Genomic DNA, 17,480 nt, shown 5'->3' on the forward strand with positions numbered 1-17,480 from the left:
TTAATACGTAAACCTCTTTGCTCTGTATGTGCATTATTTGACAGTACTGTACACTATGTTGTCACGACATCTATCGGCTTACACAAAAACTCAACTGACAGCTGTCTAGGAAAACGGCTCATAGGTATCTTTTTTATGTATCCCCTTCCCTTATAAATTGACCCCTACTAATCTTAGAAGGAGACAATTAATGATATTTAAAAATGAAATGAAAAAGGACCTTGAGAAAAAGAGAACGCCGGAAATATCAAAATAAAGGCTGGAATGGAGTCTATATGACTTGATCACAATAAAAAATATTTGATTTGATTTCCATTAGTACAATCGCAGACGACACATCACTACAATACACCCATTCATTCATTCGTTTCGTTTGTCAATGTAATCGTTCAATTCAATCGTTCTTTAATTCATTCAATTCAACGAAATTCTTCCATGGTGGCGTTTTGTTGTTGATAAAATTTATTAAATAAATCTAAAATTATAGCCAAAGTTGATACTTTAAACCTATAAAACATTTACTGCGGCCTCTTATAGTATTTTAATGTGCATTTCACGAACCAGCTCTTTCTAAACACTGACAATGACGGTGGACGGTGACGAGAAGCCAGCCCGGGTGCGGGTTTTCATGGACATTTCCATCGGAGACCTGCCCTCAGGCCGCATAGTGTTCGAACTATACAATGATGTGGCGCCCAAGACGGCGGAGAACTTCCGGGCACTCTGCACCGGCGAGATGGGCGAGGGGAAAACTACCGGAAAACCTCTGACGTATAAGGTTGGGATTGGATCAATAACTTTTTCTTTCCCGGCCTACTTTTATATTCCTTGGTGTTTGTTATAAATAAGGACTCTTCATATCTCTTCAAAAAATGTTTGCTTTGTATTTCAGGGGATGCTGTTCCACCGTGTTGTGAAGGACTTCATGATACAAGGGGGTGACTTCACAAATGCTAATGGCACAGGAGGGGAATCTATTTACGGAGGGACTTTTGAAGGTAAAACCAGCCCCCTATTGCTTTTAACAAGTACACACATCATACCCAATTCTATTCTTGGTGGAGGTATTACACCCTGCGTCTGGCACACTTGAACAGGATCTTTGATCTTAGGCATATCTAATTCAGGTCTATTTAGGTCAAAAAGGAAAACATCTCTTTTAGTGAAATGAAAGGTTTTTAATCAAGATCTGATCATGAAGTTATTGTAAAAAGACAATAAATTATTTTACTCATATCACCATCTACGGGCTGTTGTTGGTTTCACTGTATTTGTATGCATTTTATAAAATATTTATTTTATTTTATTACAGATGAATCATTTGATTTAAAACATGATAAGCCATACTTGCTCTCCATGGCAAACAGAGGAAAAGACACCAATGGATCTCAGTTCTTTATGTAAGTTAGTTGGAAGACAGAGTTCTGGTAAGATGGGTATTAATCATTAATTTACAGGATCTTTTTCAGCATGAAGTATCATTTCCAACATGTGCCTAAAATACTTGCATACTATTAATAAAGATAGGTCTTTGTTACATTCAGTCATACAGAGTCCCTTTAGTCCAGAGTTGATCCGGGAAAATGAAAATTGATAATAAGTGTGCCATGTTAATGGGTATACAACTTATGCTATGTTGCACTGGAATATAACATAAGCTATAATACTCATCTAAAACATCACTAATGCTGAATAGAAAGAAGCTCATGGAGCTGTTTCCTTCATTGGTAGGCGACCCATGCCCCAGCAGAGGCTATGTGATGATGAAAATGAAGAGCTGTTTGAGAACTTTATCCAACAGTTAGACTCAATAGGTTCATAAAAAATATGCTGTTTGAAAATGCTATATGACCCCATTCTATGTTCCCAATCCAATCCCACATGTCTCTAATTGTATAATACTGAAACTGTGCTATCTCCTTCACTAGTTGGGGGGAGTTGGACTGTATTCCCTGGGCCACAGGGTGCAGTTTGGCGTGTGTATTGTGCTGGTTGTCTGTGTAGATGGCGCCAGGCAGCTATCATTCTTGTTCTGTTCTGTGTGTTGTAGAACAACACAGCCGGCACCTCATCTCGACAAGTGAGTATTTTTTTAATGTTGTCTTATTTTAATAGTAGTCTAGACTTGTAAATGTTGTTGCTTGCATATTTTATAGATGTTGCTGAAAGAAAACTCAATGTTTTCTGTTTATGATATTGATGCTACAAATTTACATTATCTTGCGTTTTAACATATCTACACAGATATAAAGTAAACAAATCTGAAATCCAGGCTTTGGGCACAAGACCACTGATTGTATAACCCTGTCCAATCAAAACACTACACAAATCCTAATCTCAAACCTATTACATCACTCTTATCCATCTCCCAGTGTGCATGTGGTATAAGTATAACCCTGCTAAATCCAGACGCTACCCTCACACCAACAACAACCCCACTACAACACTCTTCTCCATTGCTCAGTGTGGACATGGTATAACCCTGCTAACTCGCAACGCTACCCAAACACCCACAACAACCCCACTGCAACAGTCTTCTTCATTGCTCAGTGTGGACATGGTATAACCCTGCTAACTCACAATGCTACACAAACCCCAACCACAACCCTCCTACAACTCTCTTCTCCATTGCGCAGTGTGCACGTGGTGTTCGGCGCGGTGGTGTCGGGCGCGGCGCTGGTGAGACAGCTGGAGGCGCTGCCGGTGGACCGCACGGCGCGCCCGCTGCAAGATGCTGTTGTTACTAACTGCGGGCAGCTGGTTAAAGCTGGTGAGTAACTAAGTTCCCTTCTCTAGGTAGGATACTGAGATAAAGCTGCTAACTTATAAGTGCTTCCCGGCCGGTCGGTATGCACAGAGAAAATCGAACGTTGACCTTTGCATCTACAACCAATCTTCTTCTTCTTATAGTGCCTCTCCATCATTGGAGGTTGGCAGTCAGCTCTTTGCAGCGCTCTCTATTCCTGGCTGTTTTAAATACCAATCATAGGGCACTATTATTGGGCGCGTGCGATAGAGTCAAAAAAGGGCAATGTCCATTTTTCGCTGTGCTTAGCGACCGTGCTAGCGTCTATAAGGTTCCAGCTTTCTTTCTGTACACCTAGTCACGGGCTTAGTCACTGTGTCCGGCGCGGTGGTCCCCGGCGCGGCGCTGGCGCGGCAGCTGGAGGCGCTGCCGGGGACCGCGCGGCGCCCGCTGCAGGACGCTGGCGTTACCAACTGCGGACAGCTGGTTAAGGCTGGTAAGTACATGTCTTAAGTGTGTTAGCACGGCGGTGACTTGCAACCGGCGAGAGAATGCGGTACGGTACGAAGAGATTGAGAAGTGTTTAGGCGCTCCTTAGTTGCCTAACACCCATATTCTTAATCGTTTCCTCGAGATTTCCTCCACTCGACTCGAGCACTTGAGGTGAAATTTGTATGCTTAGTTCATTACTATCTCCTCGACTCGAGCGAATTCTTACTCGAGTCGAGTATTCAACTGTCATATTTCAAGGTACCTGCCGACCAACCTTGAGGCTTCCTCGAGTTGTATAATCGGTGTTTTGGCCATCTTTTTACTCGCCTACTCCGGAAAAAAAGGAAAGTTTTTCTCAAAATAATGGAAGAATTTGAAGAGTTTATTAATTATGTGATTTATTAGTTTATTAATGATCGATCCTCGACGTTATTGGCGGGACGCTTCAAATCCAATGGAATGCTACGATGACGTGGACTTCCTACAACGATTCCACTTCATAAAAGACACAATGGTCAACACGATATTGCCTAATTAAAATAGCAGAGGTCTTCTTATTCCACACATAATACAACTAGGTACTTTGGACTCTATTCTACTGAAACACTATGAAAATAACTTAAAAATCCCTGGGATCGAAACCTAGAGGTAGGTGCGACGACGAGCAAAGCGAGGAGGAGCGGTTAGGTGCACATGTTCGTTAAAAACCAAAGCGGAGCGGAGCAGAGCGTTTCATACATACTTTGTTAGAGGGGTAGTACTACCCTCCCCACCACAAAAGTACCATAACTGTCATGGTACATTTTTAGGTTATGTAGGTAAACAAAAAAGTATATATGAATTTTCAGGGGGGGGGGGGGGTAGGTACCAATGGGTTAACCACCTCCCCTCTCTCCCCCCCCCCCATACCCTCCTCATCCCTAAATTCGACCAGATATTTTAACAATCCTAAGTAGTAATATTATTAACTTTAAAGTAAACGTAGATAAAGGTAAATCTCAGAAATATTTTTAAAGAAACCTAATGAAACATTAGAAGTAAACGAACGAAATGTTTTTTATTTCATATAATACAGAGTATATTTGACATAAATTTTAACATTTAAGTAAAGCTGGACCACAGAACATCGAATTATAGACAGATACTACCAACTTACCCAACTAAAATTCCTCGAATTTATGACGTCACACCTCGACTCAAACTCACTGGAGTATGCTCAAATATGACTCTTTATGTAAGCAGGACCGACACCATCCGGCATTCCATGTAAATATAGAGCTAAAGTTTAGAGTTCATAAAGAAAACGTAGGCAGAGTGTTAAACTATAGAAAAACAGATATTGAATCATGCAGAAGTGAACTTAATAAGATAAATTGGTATGAACTTCTTTCCCATCCTGACATAGATGAATGCGTTAGTGTATTTTATAAACTACTCATGGAAATTATCATAAAGAACACGCCGTATAAGAAAAAATCACGTCAAAAGTATCCAATATGGTTCTCTGAGCCACTTATAAAATGTATCGAAGAAAAAAATAGGGCTCACAAAAAGTTTAAAAAGTTTGGCAACCCCAGAGACTACGACAGTTTCTCTTTATTAAGAACTCGTAGTAAAACCATGATTGAAGAATGTTACGTAAATTTTATTGGTTCAGTAGAAGATTCTTTGATGTCTGATGCTACAAAGCTTTTTTGGACCTATGTTAAAGGTAATAGGACGAGTAGTGATGTTCCTTTGCCCATGTTTTTTGACGGAAACTCAGCTTCTTCTTATTCTGAAGCCTGCGAACTCTTCTCTGATTACTTTAAATCTGTTTATGATGATACAAATCATAATCTTCATCATCAGGTTGAGTATGAGAACGCCGACCATGGGTCATCCTCTAATTTGATTAGTAGTATTGTAATTACGTCAAATGAGGTCTTAAAAATGCTAAAGGACTTGGATCCCTCCAAGGGCGCTGGGCCTGATGGTATTCCATCTCTTTTTATCAAATCTTGTAGTGATGAACTTGTCCTACCTTTAACCATAATTTTTAATAAATCTATGGCTAGTGGTAAGTTTCCTCAGGTCTGGAAAAATGCTTATATAGTCCCAATCTATAAATCTGATGATAAATCCCAATGCTCTAATTATCGCCCTATTAGTATCTTGAATTGTTTTGCTAAAATATTTGAAAGCTTGATCTTTGAGCATATTTACAATCACGTTAAAGTGGATATTGTTAGACAGCAACATGGGTTTGTAAGAGGCAAATCCACTATGTCTAATCTCATGGAATTTACTGAATATTTAAGTCCTAAAATAAACAATAAAATACAGGTTGACTCTATATACACAGATTTTAAAAAGGCATTCGACAAGGTAAATCATAAGTTGCTTATCCTGAAAACTTTTAAAATGGGAGTACGAGGCACATTGCTGCGCTGGCTAATTTCATATCTCTCGAAAAGATCTCAACTAGTCGCTTTGAAGGGTTTCACATCTAACCCAATTTCTGTTACGTCTGGGGTACCTCAAGGTTCTAATTTGGGTCCACTACTGTTCATAATTTTTATTAACGACCTTACAGCCGATCTAAAAAGTAATTTCTTGCTATACGCTGATGACCTCAAATTGTATAAGGATGTAACCTGTGAGCAAGATTGTCATGAATTACAAGCTGACTTAGTTACTATAGAAGATTGGTGCCATGCCAACAGCATGAGCTTAAATGCAAAAAAGTGCTTTGTGATATCCTTTACTAACAAGCGCAATAAGGTAACATATCAATATACAGTAAATAATCACATGCTGGAAAGGGTATCCCGGATTCGCGATCTTGGTGTTGTATTGGATGACAAACTGACATTTACTGAGCATGTAGATGGTACGGTTAAAAGAGCATATCGTATGCTAGGTTTTGTGCTTAGGATTACCAAAAAATTTAAAAAACCACACAGTGTTATCGCTTTGTATAATAGCTTGGTACGAAGTATACTGGAATATGCATCAGTGATTTGGTCTCCATTCTATGATACACATATTCAAACCTTAGAGTCAGTGCAGCGACGATTCCTACGAATACTTAGTTTTAGATTTGGTTATAAGTATAAACTGAACAACTATGAGTCAAGATTGGCATTCTTTAAAGTTGATAGTCTTGAGAATCGTAGAAGATTATTAGATATGTTTTGTCTTTACAAGATTGTAAATAATAAAATTGATACGGTTGTGCTGTCGCAGATTGCTTTAGACTGTAGAACTAGGTCTGGTCGTCGATTTAAACTGTTTTACGTATCAACCTGTCGCATCAATGTTAGTTATAACTCCCCTGTGCATCGATTGTGTCGCCTTTACAATCAAATCCACACAACTGACTGTGATATTGACATATTTTGGAACTCTTATCCCACCTACCGTCGTCTCGTCTATACCGCCATAAAAGAACTCAAATAAATAGTTAGTATTAAGGGGCCGTCCATTAATCACGTGAGGCTCAAAGGGGGGGGGAGGGGGTACTGAAAACCTCACGAAACATCACGAGGGGGGAGGGAGGGTTCTCGTTAGACATCACGTGTATTAATTTTTTGTCAAAAATTAGGTATTTCTGAACCGATATTTTGGACGGCGCAAAAATTTTAACGATTTGTAGTACGACCTATTTTTTTTCTAGTCAATAATTGCCTTTACATAGACTTCCGAAAAATACACGTGATCCAGGGGGGGGGGGGAGGGGGGGTTGGTCCCAAACCTCACCAAATATCACCTCACGTGATTATGAGGTCGTTTTTCTCATTTTTTGACCCCCCCTCCCCCCTGGTGATATTTGGTGAGGTGATGATAGATGGACGACCCCTAATAAGAATTTCAAATTTTCTGGCATATTTTAATTTTAATAATAATCTGAATCAAATTTTATTACTTACTTATATATATTATTATTTTTACTTTTTTAATATTTAAAAATGTAATCTGATGTTAAATTAATTAATATAACTAATATGTTAAATATAATAATTAAATGTACCTAGTTAACTACTACTTGCATGCTGTGGACACATATTTTTTGGAGTGTTAACTGTTTTCTGTGTTTGTGTTATATTTAATAATTGTTCATGTATTGTTAACTCTGTGTATTGTGTTCCAATGAATAAATAAATATATGATTAAGAATACCGATTTCGAGGAAGTTTTGGAGTATCCCTCAAGGGCTCCTCGATTGAGTCTGAGTGGAGTGAGAGTCGAGGAAACGATTAAGAATATGGGTATTAGTCCAGTCGAGCAGAATCACAGTTTACCATTACAGCCTAATTAATATGTGTGTGCATCATATTCCAACATGGCCGACCGACACTATATTTATCTCTATCTATCTCTCTCTTACAGTGAAGAAGCGCAAGCAGAAGGAGGAGAGAGAAGCGAGCGACGCTGAGTCGGAGAAGTCACACAAGAAAGATAAAAAGAAGAAGAAAGATAAGAAGGAAAAGAAGAAGAAAAGGTGAGTTTTACATACTACTTTTAGATTTCGAGATTCTTCCTTGTAATAATGTTTCCTTCCTATTAGGATTTTGGGGATTCTTTCACTGACCACTTTTCTGACTGGCTAATCCATTTGCGTCCACCCGTTAAGCCCATTAATTCAGCTCTAGTGTCTGTCATCGGCAAAAAAGGCTCTTATTAAAATGGTAACCCGAATAAAGTGTATTTTATATCATGTGTCTCATCTCTGGTATTTTTCCCGAAATACCTAATTTTCTGTAACTTTTAACTCCCATTCCAGGCGCGACTCCCAATCCTCGCAAGAAGAAGGCGAGGTGGACTCCGGGCCGGCGCACCCGCTGCTCTCCACCACCAGGATAGACCCGGGCGAGATACCTGAAGTGCCAACGAATAGGTTCTTAATGAGGGGGAACAAGGACGGGGATCGCGCGCCGAGGCGGGATCGGGAGAGGTAATGTTGTATTGGAGTGGGATGAGGTGGTGGGTTTGGTTTGGTGACGTGATGCGGGTTAAGAAACCATGTGAAAATAGTGGCTAATATGAGTAGCATTAGTTTTATATATTGTTGCATTCATTAATTTTATGATTTTTACAGAGTAAATTTACCTATCAGTGTCTTTAATAAAACAACGTAAGTTACAGTATTTGTCATCAAGTTTTAAAAACATATTTTATTTCCAGTTTTTATGAGTTCCTTAAGTAAGTGCATGGTTTTCAAAATGTCTATGGGTTTTTTCTTATAATCAGTTACTCATAATTTCATCATAGTTCATCTTCAGTTGGTCTACAAATACATGTAATTCTTCTCTTTTATAGAAATATTCTTGGAATGCTTCTCTTCTATGTTAATATTGTTAAATGTCTCTTAATCAATGATGACGTACATTTACAGGATGCGGTACAACGAGCGAGAACGCAACGTGTACACTCGCAGTGGAAGGATCATCAAGGGACGAGGCGTCTTCGTGAGTATACATACATTCAAATAGGTACACTCTTTTAAAAATAAAACAGTTATAAAGAGGAATCTGGAATGTACCATTATCATCTTGAACTCCAACCAGGAGTTTCATTTCCGAATTCAGTTTAGAACCACTTATGAAGGAAGAGTACTTATTTTGTAGCTGGTCTCTAAGAGATCATCGTTTAACAAACTGTAGCAGACGCTTGTAACACATAATCGTAGTAGTAAGTAATCCGATAATGTTTCGATGAGGAAGGCAAAGATCAATCGTCTAACGTCCAGCAGTGGACGAGCATGTGCTGATAATGATGATTGGAAAATATCTCTATGAGAAACCATTACACACAAAACAACGACAACTATTTTACTTATTTAAACATAAATCTTTCATCATGTTCCAGCGCTACCGCACGCCGTCGCGTTCGCGCTCGCGCTCTCGGTCAGTGACCCCGCCGCACTGGAGGCAGGCGCAGCGACGCATCGTCAAGTACACCGACATGGAGGTATGAATCGTACCTTATTGTGAGGGCTATAGAGTCGTGACTGCGACGCATTGTCAAGAGTACCGTCATGGAGGTACACTAGTGATATTGAACCTTATTATAAGGGACATGGAATGGTCCGTCAATCTGTATGGAATTTATCTAATCGTGTGACGCCATTGGTGCTCTCTATGCTGCGTAGCCGCTATTGGTCTATTGCTTCAAGGACACGCTCTGAATGGTCACTTATGATTCGTTCATAAATGTGTGTGGGTGGTCACTATCTCTTCCTCCTTTCACGATACATGTGTGTAGGTAATAGAATCATTAAACAGTATTTCCGTTTCAGCGAGAGCCTGAAAAGTTCGAGCGTCATGAAGACGCTCCTCGCAGCCGCGTCGAGAGGAGACCACGTGAGTAGCTCACTATGTACTTATAACAGGGTATAGTTTTATCAGTGCTCGGGCCTAAGGCAAAGCGTTAGTGTTAATTGAGACCGACAATGTTCAGTCTGCTATAGAATCAAGTGCCATCACCACAAAAAAAAGTTTATCGGGGCAAAAATTCTTCGTAATTCCTGACAGTGACGTAGTACATCTAAAATTATAGCTATCAGTAAAATACATAAACGTTCACTTTATTTTAACCATTGCAGATATAACGTTGTCGAACTATGTGTTTGACAAATTTTAAGATGAATAAAATAAGTAGTATTGTTGATTGAAATTTTGTTTATAATAATGATTATGGTTTTGTATTGATCCAGGCTCGGAGCAAGGTGGGACCCCGGACCGACCGCAGGAGAAGGAGGAGGGGGAATGTGATACTACATTAGGTATGTACAGTTGCACACAATCAGAATATCAAATAAATATAATATACTTCGTGAAATGCCACTTCTTCAATAATATTTGTATGAAAATGGATTTGTTTTTGGCACTATTCATGTACGAAATAACTTGATGGTTTCGCAGAGAGGTCTCAGCATGAGAAGGTGGACTACAACGCATTGGACTTCGAGGAAGATGTGGAGCAAGAACGTAAGTTTAACATTTTTTATTATCATCGAATTTGATAACGAGAATATAATTATATTTACCGAACCGTAAATAAAGATGTTATAATTTTAACGTTTCTGTGCTGCGCCGATTTTCGTTTTGTTTTATAGGGTCATAGGTAATGTAACACTGACTAGGTAATGTTACCCTGAGTGTTCTTAGCCATGTTTCATGAAGTCAAAGTCAAATAATTTATTCATCGTAAAAATATATTTTTTTCTGATGAATTAAAAAATCTTTCAGTCTTTCAAAGGTTATACTAATTTTAGTGTCAAACGTCTGGGTTTTTTGAAATTGGTTAGGATATATCCATGATAATATCCTCAACAACTCCCCCGTCCTCAGCGGAGGCCCCCCCTCCCCGCGCCGCCCCCCGCGGCCGCGACACGCGCCGCGCGGACCTGCTGGCGCAGGCTCTCGGAGTGCCCACCAAGCATGACGACCTGCCCACCGGGTGAGTGAGATAGACATGTTTTACTCTATATCCAGATGCTAGTTATAATATATACATATACCGTTCCTCTGTTAAAGGATGAGGGGCCACCGACCAGTAAAGACAAGACATTTACAATACAATACAATACACTTTATTTGCACCAAGAACAAAAGTTGCAAAAAAAAAACAAAACAAAACTTAAAAAAATCAGTACAAAGAGGCGGCTTTATTGCTTATAGCAATCTCTACCAGACAACCTTTGGATGGAAGTGAGTGAGTCTATAATGATTGTGAGGTAGTTGTGGCGCAAGTACATTTAGTTCATTAGAAAGCTGTTTTCATGACTAATTGGTCACTATTCCCATAGTGTCAAATTAGCTAGTCTCAAATTCGTTGGTGGGTACGGGTCCCATAGCAGTATCCCGTAATCTTCCACTGCCGGATATGCCTCTTCTAAGCAGCGCCACATCAGTCTGTCTCCAACTCATCCAGCCACTAGCTTTAACTACTGTTTAAGGTCGTCTATCCTCACCAGTAAACTCACTCACATATTCTCTTCACTTGACAGCCGCGACACTCGTCACCGCGCGCCGCGCATCGCCTCGGCTGTGGCGCTGCCGGTGCAGGTCTCACACGACAATGGACCTAATGCTAGAGGTAATACAACTGTTTCTGTAGCTTATTAGTAATTCAGGGTGACAGCTTACTAAATGTAATATTTTATAAAAATCAGTCCAGTGGTTTTCCTGTGATAGAATAAAACCAACCATCCATACTTACAAACTTTCACTTTTATAAGAATTATCAAATATTATACAGATAGATTCAATGGTAACCTGACCGGGTGGCACGGTATCTTATCGACGCAGATAAACCTGTTTCATGCACTTTCTACCAAACTACTTTTTTATCACGAATCGCGGTGAAGTGACGTTTATATCCATCGATAATCGTGCCGTGCAGCCCCATTTAACTATACAGTCCAATAACGTTTATTCCACCTTCAGGGCTAGGCTCGTCCCGAGACGACACCCCCCGCGATAGAGAGCCGCGGGACAAGGAGCCGGCGGCCGGAGAGTACGACCCCTTCACACTCCTGCGCAGCACCTTCCATAGAGACAAGCCTAGGGAGGAGCGGGATGCCAGGTAATAACAACCTCTATCACCTAGGTCATAGGGTCGTCTAGTGAGACAAGGAGCCGGCCACCGGAGAGTACGACCCCTTCACACTCCTGCGCAGCACCTTCCATAGAGATAAGCCTAGGGAGGAGCGGGATGCCAGGTAACAATAATCTCTATCACCTAGGTCATAGGGTTGTCTAGTGAGAGAAGGAGCCGGCCACCGGAGAGTACGACCCCTTCACACTCCTGCGCAGCACCTTCCACAGAGACAAGCCTAGGGAGGAGAGGGATGCCAGGTAATTATAACCTCTATCTCCTAGGGTCGAGACAAGGAGGCAGTGAGAGAGAGAGAGAGATCCCTTCACACTCCTGCGCAGCACCTTCCATAGAGACAAGCCTAGGGAGGAGTGGGATGAGAGGTATTAATAATCATTACATAACCACTGCTAGATAGGTGTAGGCACTAGAGAGAGAGATCCATTCACACTCCTGCGTAGCACCATCAATAGAGACAAGCCCAGGGAGGAGAGGGATGCCAGGTAATAACAATAACCTCTATTACTTAGGTCCTAGGGTCGTGCAAGGTGTGTGTACACGGAAGCACTCTCTGTTTGATATCACTATCATAACTCATTGTTATATTGATAGAACAAGACCCATTGGATTATATGTTTAGGATTGGAGAGAGCTAGGTACAGAACCGACATCTTTACATACCCATCAGACAGATCATTTCATTTTTCAGACATAATACAATATAAACTTGGAACTACGATTTCCCAACTGTCACTTCTATTCTCTAGACCATAGAGTCAGATCCAGTTAAATTATTACTATAATCATAACATAATCCTTATCAGCAGAAAAGACGACCGTCCAGACTTGCGCGCGAACCTCAGCCGTCAGCCAGACAGAGACCGCAGACACAAGAGCGAGCGAGACGACAAGCGACGCGAACGAGACTCTTCCTCCAAGAGGGACGAAGACAGAGATAGAAGAGACAAGAGCCGGGAACCAGCCAATAGGAGAGATGAAGATAGAGATAGGCGGGGCCAGAGCGGAGAGCCAACCAATAGGAGGGAAGATGATAGAGATAGGCGGGAGAAGAGCAGGGAAACAGCCAATAAGGAGAGAGGACGGAGTGAAAGGAACAGAGATAGAGATGACTCGGGAGATAGAAGGAGGAAGAGGTCGCGATCTGTTTCGAAGGATAGGTGAGTGTTTGTTGTTATAATTGTGGTCCACCAGTGGACTAATGGCTGTTTGATGATGATAGTGCAATATGCCAATATTAAATGTATGGACGAATAAGGGTGAGGTCAGATGTCACGCTATAGAAGGCATATATCCAGCTAGGGTATAGGTTCTAAATCCAAGGGGTTTCAGGCCTGTTAATGATATTTTTGCATTATTTCAGAAGGGAAAGGTCTAGAAAGGACACTTCAGGTTCTGAAGACAGGAAGCGAAACCACTCCCGCTCGCGCTCTAAGGAAAGGTTTGTAAATTCATATTTTTTATAATATTGATATTCGTTTAATATCCTAATACAAATAGTACCTAATATGATTTCATTTATTTATTTATTTATTTATTTCACATACCTATTGTTGATTCATGGACTAGATACCAGAGGCATATCGGCTGCTATATAGTTAAGTGCCCACATAATAGAATAGAATAGAATAATTACCTCATATTTTACTTTGTGCCGTAGCCGCAAGGCGCCGATCCCGAAAAAGAAGGTTCAATTTGCTGTCAACACGTAATTTTGTGAATCCATTATACTTAATTATTTTCCGTTTGGCTTTCATCATAATTATTTTCTAAAGACTTCCTGCTACTTGCATTTAGACTTGTAGACCACTCTTTATTAATACACTTATTATCTTTCCACTATCTATGTCTTGTTGCTCACGAGTCTTCGTCTTACCATTTACCACTATTGTAACACCCTGTATAATATTATATTCATTCACTAGGTCTAGATCGCGTGGTCGCGCCCGCAAGACCTCTGAGGGCCGCGACAAGAGTCCAGAGAAACCCGCCGCAGCCGATAACAAAGATCCTAAGAAAGAGGTAATTCATATACTTCCATCATCCATCATCAGCCAGCACTGTCTCACATCACAGTCCACTGCTGGACGTAGGCCTCTCCCAAAGCACGCCACTGGATGCGATCTTTAGCTTTCAATCCAATCATAACCAGCCACCTTTCGCAAGTCGTCACCCCATCTAGCCGGAGGGCGTCCCACACTACGTTTGCCTAGAGGCTGCCTCCACTCATATACCTACTTATCAACTTCATTTACTGCATATTTATTCTCTCTTTTATCTACCTATGTTTCGTTAGAAAATGTGTTTCATTTATTAAAGTAACTCAAGCTGTAGCTAATTGCAAGCTGTAGCTTATCAACCGTATTTTCCTTTCACCACCATAGCATTAGATGCGAAACGCTCGTATACATGTTTTAGTCTATGTATAAATCGTAAACTTTCATACTGACTTTCGGGAGCTATAGGCATAGGACATAGGGGTCACGCCATCCTTATGGAATCTAACACCAGCGCATTTCCAAACGTGGAAACTGACCTCCCTCACCCGTCCCCAGGAGGAGGAGCGCAACGAGGCGCGCAAGGAGCTGATGGAGATCGTGCGCCTCATCAAGTCACGCCAGAAGGACCGCGAGAACAAACAGCAAGGTAACATTCATCATCATCATCAGCTAATAAACACCCTCTGCTGGACATAGGCCTCTCCGAAGGAGCGCCACAACACTCGGTCCTCGGCCTTCCTCATCCAACCACTACCGGCTACCCGCCTAAGGTCGTCAGTCCAGTGGGCAGGAGGGCGTCCCACGTTGCGTTTGCCTGTTCGTGGTAACATAACTAACTAACTATTACTAAAGGGTTTTTCAATTGGCGCGGGTAGATTTTGGCGGCCCGTGGCGGCCATTTTGTTTTGGTGACAATTGTCAAATCTTTTGCTTATTATTCAGTTGCTTATGCCAAATCACCATGGCAGGTTACACGATTGAACAGCGCGTACAAATGATAAAACTTTATTATCAAAATAAGTGTTAGTGCAAACGTTGCGTGCATTGCGCCCATTTTACGGTAGACGTGGTGGCCCTTCACAGTCGACTCTTCAGCGTTTGGTGGCCAAATTTGAAACAACCGGTTCGTTAATCGATCAACCCACACCTGTACGTTCGAGAAACACAAGATCAGCCGAGAACATCGCGGCGGTCCGTCAAAGTGTACAGCAGAACCCGAGGCAGTCGATCTATGCGGAAAAGTCATTGAAAATTGGACCACTCGGATCCGTGCCACTGTGAGAAGCCGAGGCGGGCATTTGAATTATGTCATCTTCCATACTTAATGGCATATATGGGCCTTTTAAATAAATAAAAAAAATTGTTGATACCTCATACGCAGCTTGTTTAATTGCGTTTCAAAATCTACCCGCCCTTATTGAAAAACCCTTTATTTAAATTTTGCAGTAAATAGACATAACAAATACCTAGAATAAGACAAAAGGTGTTTATTATACACTTGGTAAACAATGAAAAAGTTCCACCTGCCATTGACTTTCCATTATGTCACTGGAACATTTACATTGCTCTTGAGTAGTGTGGTAATTAGATAGATAGATAGATATTCTTTATTTGTACAAAAACACATGATCAAAAATTATATAAATAAATAAATTTTATAGGTATTTTCGCCTATTTTCAAATGGAATAATAATCCTGGTAAAATGGAAGTGACATGAACTGCGTACCTTATACGAGAATTGCCTATTTTAAACTCTAAGGGCCACTTGCACAAACATTTCAATCTAGATTTAGTGTCAAATCTCGATTTAAGAAACGTCAATCCATATATAATTTGACACTACGTCGAGATTTAACACTAAATCTAGATTTAATATGTTGGAGCAAGTGGCCCTCGAAAACGTTGTCATAATGTGAATATTTGTGTAGGTGCAGACGACAAGAAGAAGCGGTCAGTATCTAAGTCACCAGACCCGGAGCGTCGCCGCCGCTCGCCCGAGAGAAGGAAACGCAGTGAGAGCCCGCGGTGAGTACAACATAGCACTTGTAGAAGGCCTAGAGAAGGCAACACGTGACAAATTTTTCCGTTGCGGTCACTCACATCGACCGAGTGAGACGGAAAACTTTAGTGACGTCTTGACGTGCGCGTCTTGTGCTCTGTGCTAGACCTTCAGGACTTGTATCGTTGTAATCTTGAGCCGTAATCGTTCACTGCTGGACCTAGGTCTCCGTAGGTCTTTCTCTCTGTCTAAGATTATCGGTCCAGCCGGCCCGAACGCTTGCTTGTTCGTGGTCTCCACTCGTCTACTCCAACATCTACTGATTATGCCAGATATATACGGCCTACTGCCACCTCTGCTTTGACGATTTTCTGTCTGGCCAGGAAATTCAGTCTCAATGTATGTCTACATCTACACTGATAACGTATTATAAAATAAAAGACAGTGTATAATAACTTGAACGTGATCTTATCTCCCACCAGCCGCCGTCGCAGCCCGCGCCGCCGCCGCTCCAGCACTCGCTCGCCGCGCCGCCGCAGCCGCAGCCGCGACCGCCGCCGCAGGCGACGCGACTCCAGCGACTAGAGTGAGTATTTACCGCCGAGTGGAGGCCCCATTGTGCGTTGCGCCTTCTTCAGCCTCGACTGGCCGAAGGATCCTCCATTTGTAATGTCCTATCACCTTCGCATCTCCATAGTGGTGACCCCGACGAGATTGTCTTAGGAAAGACCTACCGATTGCATAACACGTACCTACCACAATCCGGGGTCGTTCAGGGGTGGGTAGGTTGAGCCCCCGATGCTCTAATAACTCAACCAACACGCATGCCATTCTATGTCCGCCTTACCTAATCTTTAGTCACAGGTTACGATATTTAAAATAAAAAGTGTACTTTTTCTATCTGCAGGTACTTCCCTCATAGCGTTCCGGATTTATTTGACTACACCGAGGTATGTATGAGTTCCAATAGACATAAGTAAGTGCTTAGTTTGTTTAAGTTATTATTTAAATAACATTGACTACTCCCGACGATTGTATCTGAATGTTAGTTAAATATGTTTTTCTTTTTGTTTTTATTACAAAACTAAGGTCCTTACTTGTTTCAAATAAGTAGTCTATATTTTACTTGATAATAAAGGTAATTAGAAAATTATTTCATGATTTCATTTACTTACCCTAAATACCTACCTTAATATTACACAATTCGTAATAAATATTATTTTTAAGCTAAAAGTATACTACCTATATACCTATCAATGGCAATGGCAATGCCATAATATTAATGTGAAGATACATAATAAATAAATAGGTAAGTATTTGGAGACATCTCACACACGACCATGTGACACCAAACTAGGCAGAACCTGTGATATGGGTGTCGAACGGTGTCGAACAACGCGGACTCAGGTTTACCCTCACTCAATTGTGTCGGACAAAATAATCTGAACCTATGCTATGTTAATACCGATGTGAAAATGTGTAAATCGGTATTATCCGCGTTATTTCTGAAACAACATCATACGCAAGAAGAAAACGCAAATAAGCATAATTTCAGCACTGGCTTGAAATTTGATATTGTTATGTACAGTATTAATTGTATCGAAAATGTGCTTATTTCCCTGAAACTATCAAGTCAACAAG

The 17,480-nt window shown here is 41.0% G+C and overlaps 1 protein-coding gene across 2 annotated transcripts; it reads left to right on the forward strand.

Annotated features, from left to right (window-relative positions):
* The first annotated feature begins 419 nt into the window (after positions 1–419).
* LOC105383147 (peptidyl-prolyl cis-trans isomerase G) lies at positions 420–16,992 on the forward strand. 2 transcript variants are annotated; one of them, XM_048621701.1, is made up of 22 exons: positions 420–778; positions 893–998; positions 1,313–1,400; positions 2,051–2,080; positions 2,637–2,770; positions 7,610–7,721; positions 8,004–8,174; positions 8,616–8,688; positions 9,089–9,190; positions 9,519–9,582; positions 9,936–10,004; positions 10,144–10,209; positions 10,573–10,681; positions 11,232–11,320; positions 11,671–11,809; positions 12,646–12,999; positions 13,203–13,280; positions 13,765–13,861; positions 14,395–14,485; positions 15,769–15,865; positions 16,322–16,425; positions 16,747–16,992. In XM_048621701.1, exons 1-21 carry the CDS (start codon positions 584–586, stop codon positions 16,422–16,424), a joined length of 2,367 nt encoding a protein of 788 aa, XP_048477658.1. In that variant the 5' UTR covers positions 420–583; the 3' UTR covers position 16,425; positions 16,747–16,992. The 2 variants fall into 2 exon arrangements, with proteins under 2 accessions (XP_048477658.1, XP_048477659.1); XM_048621702.1 differs by having other exon boundaries at positions 12,649–12,999.
* The last annotated feature ends 488 nt before the right edge of the window (positions 16,993–17,480 follow it).

Source organism: Plutella xylostella, chromosome 6 (genome assembly GCF_932276165.1).
Source record: "Plutella xylostella chromosome 6, ilPluXylo3.1, whole genome shotgun sequence".
NCBI lineage: Eukaryota > Metazoa > Arthropoda > Insecta > Lepidoptera > Plutellidae > Plutella > Plutella xylostella.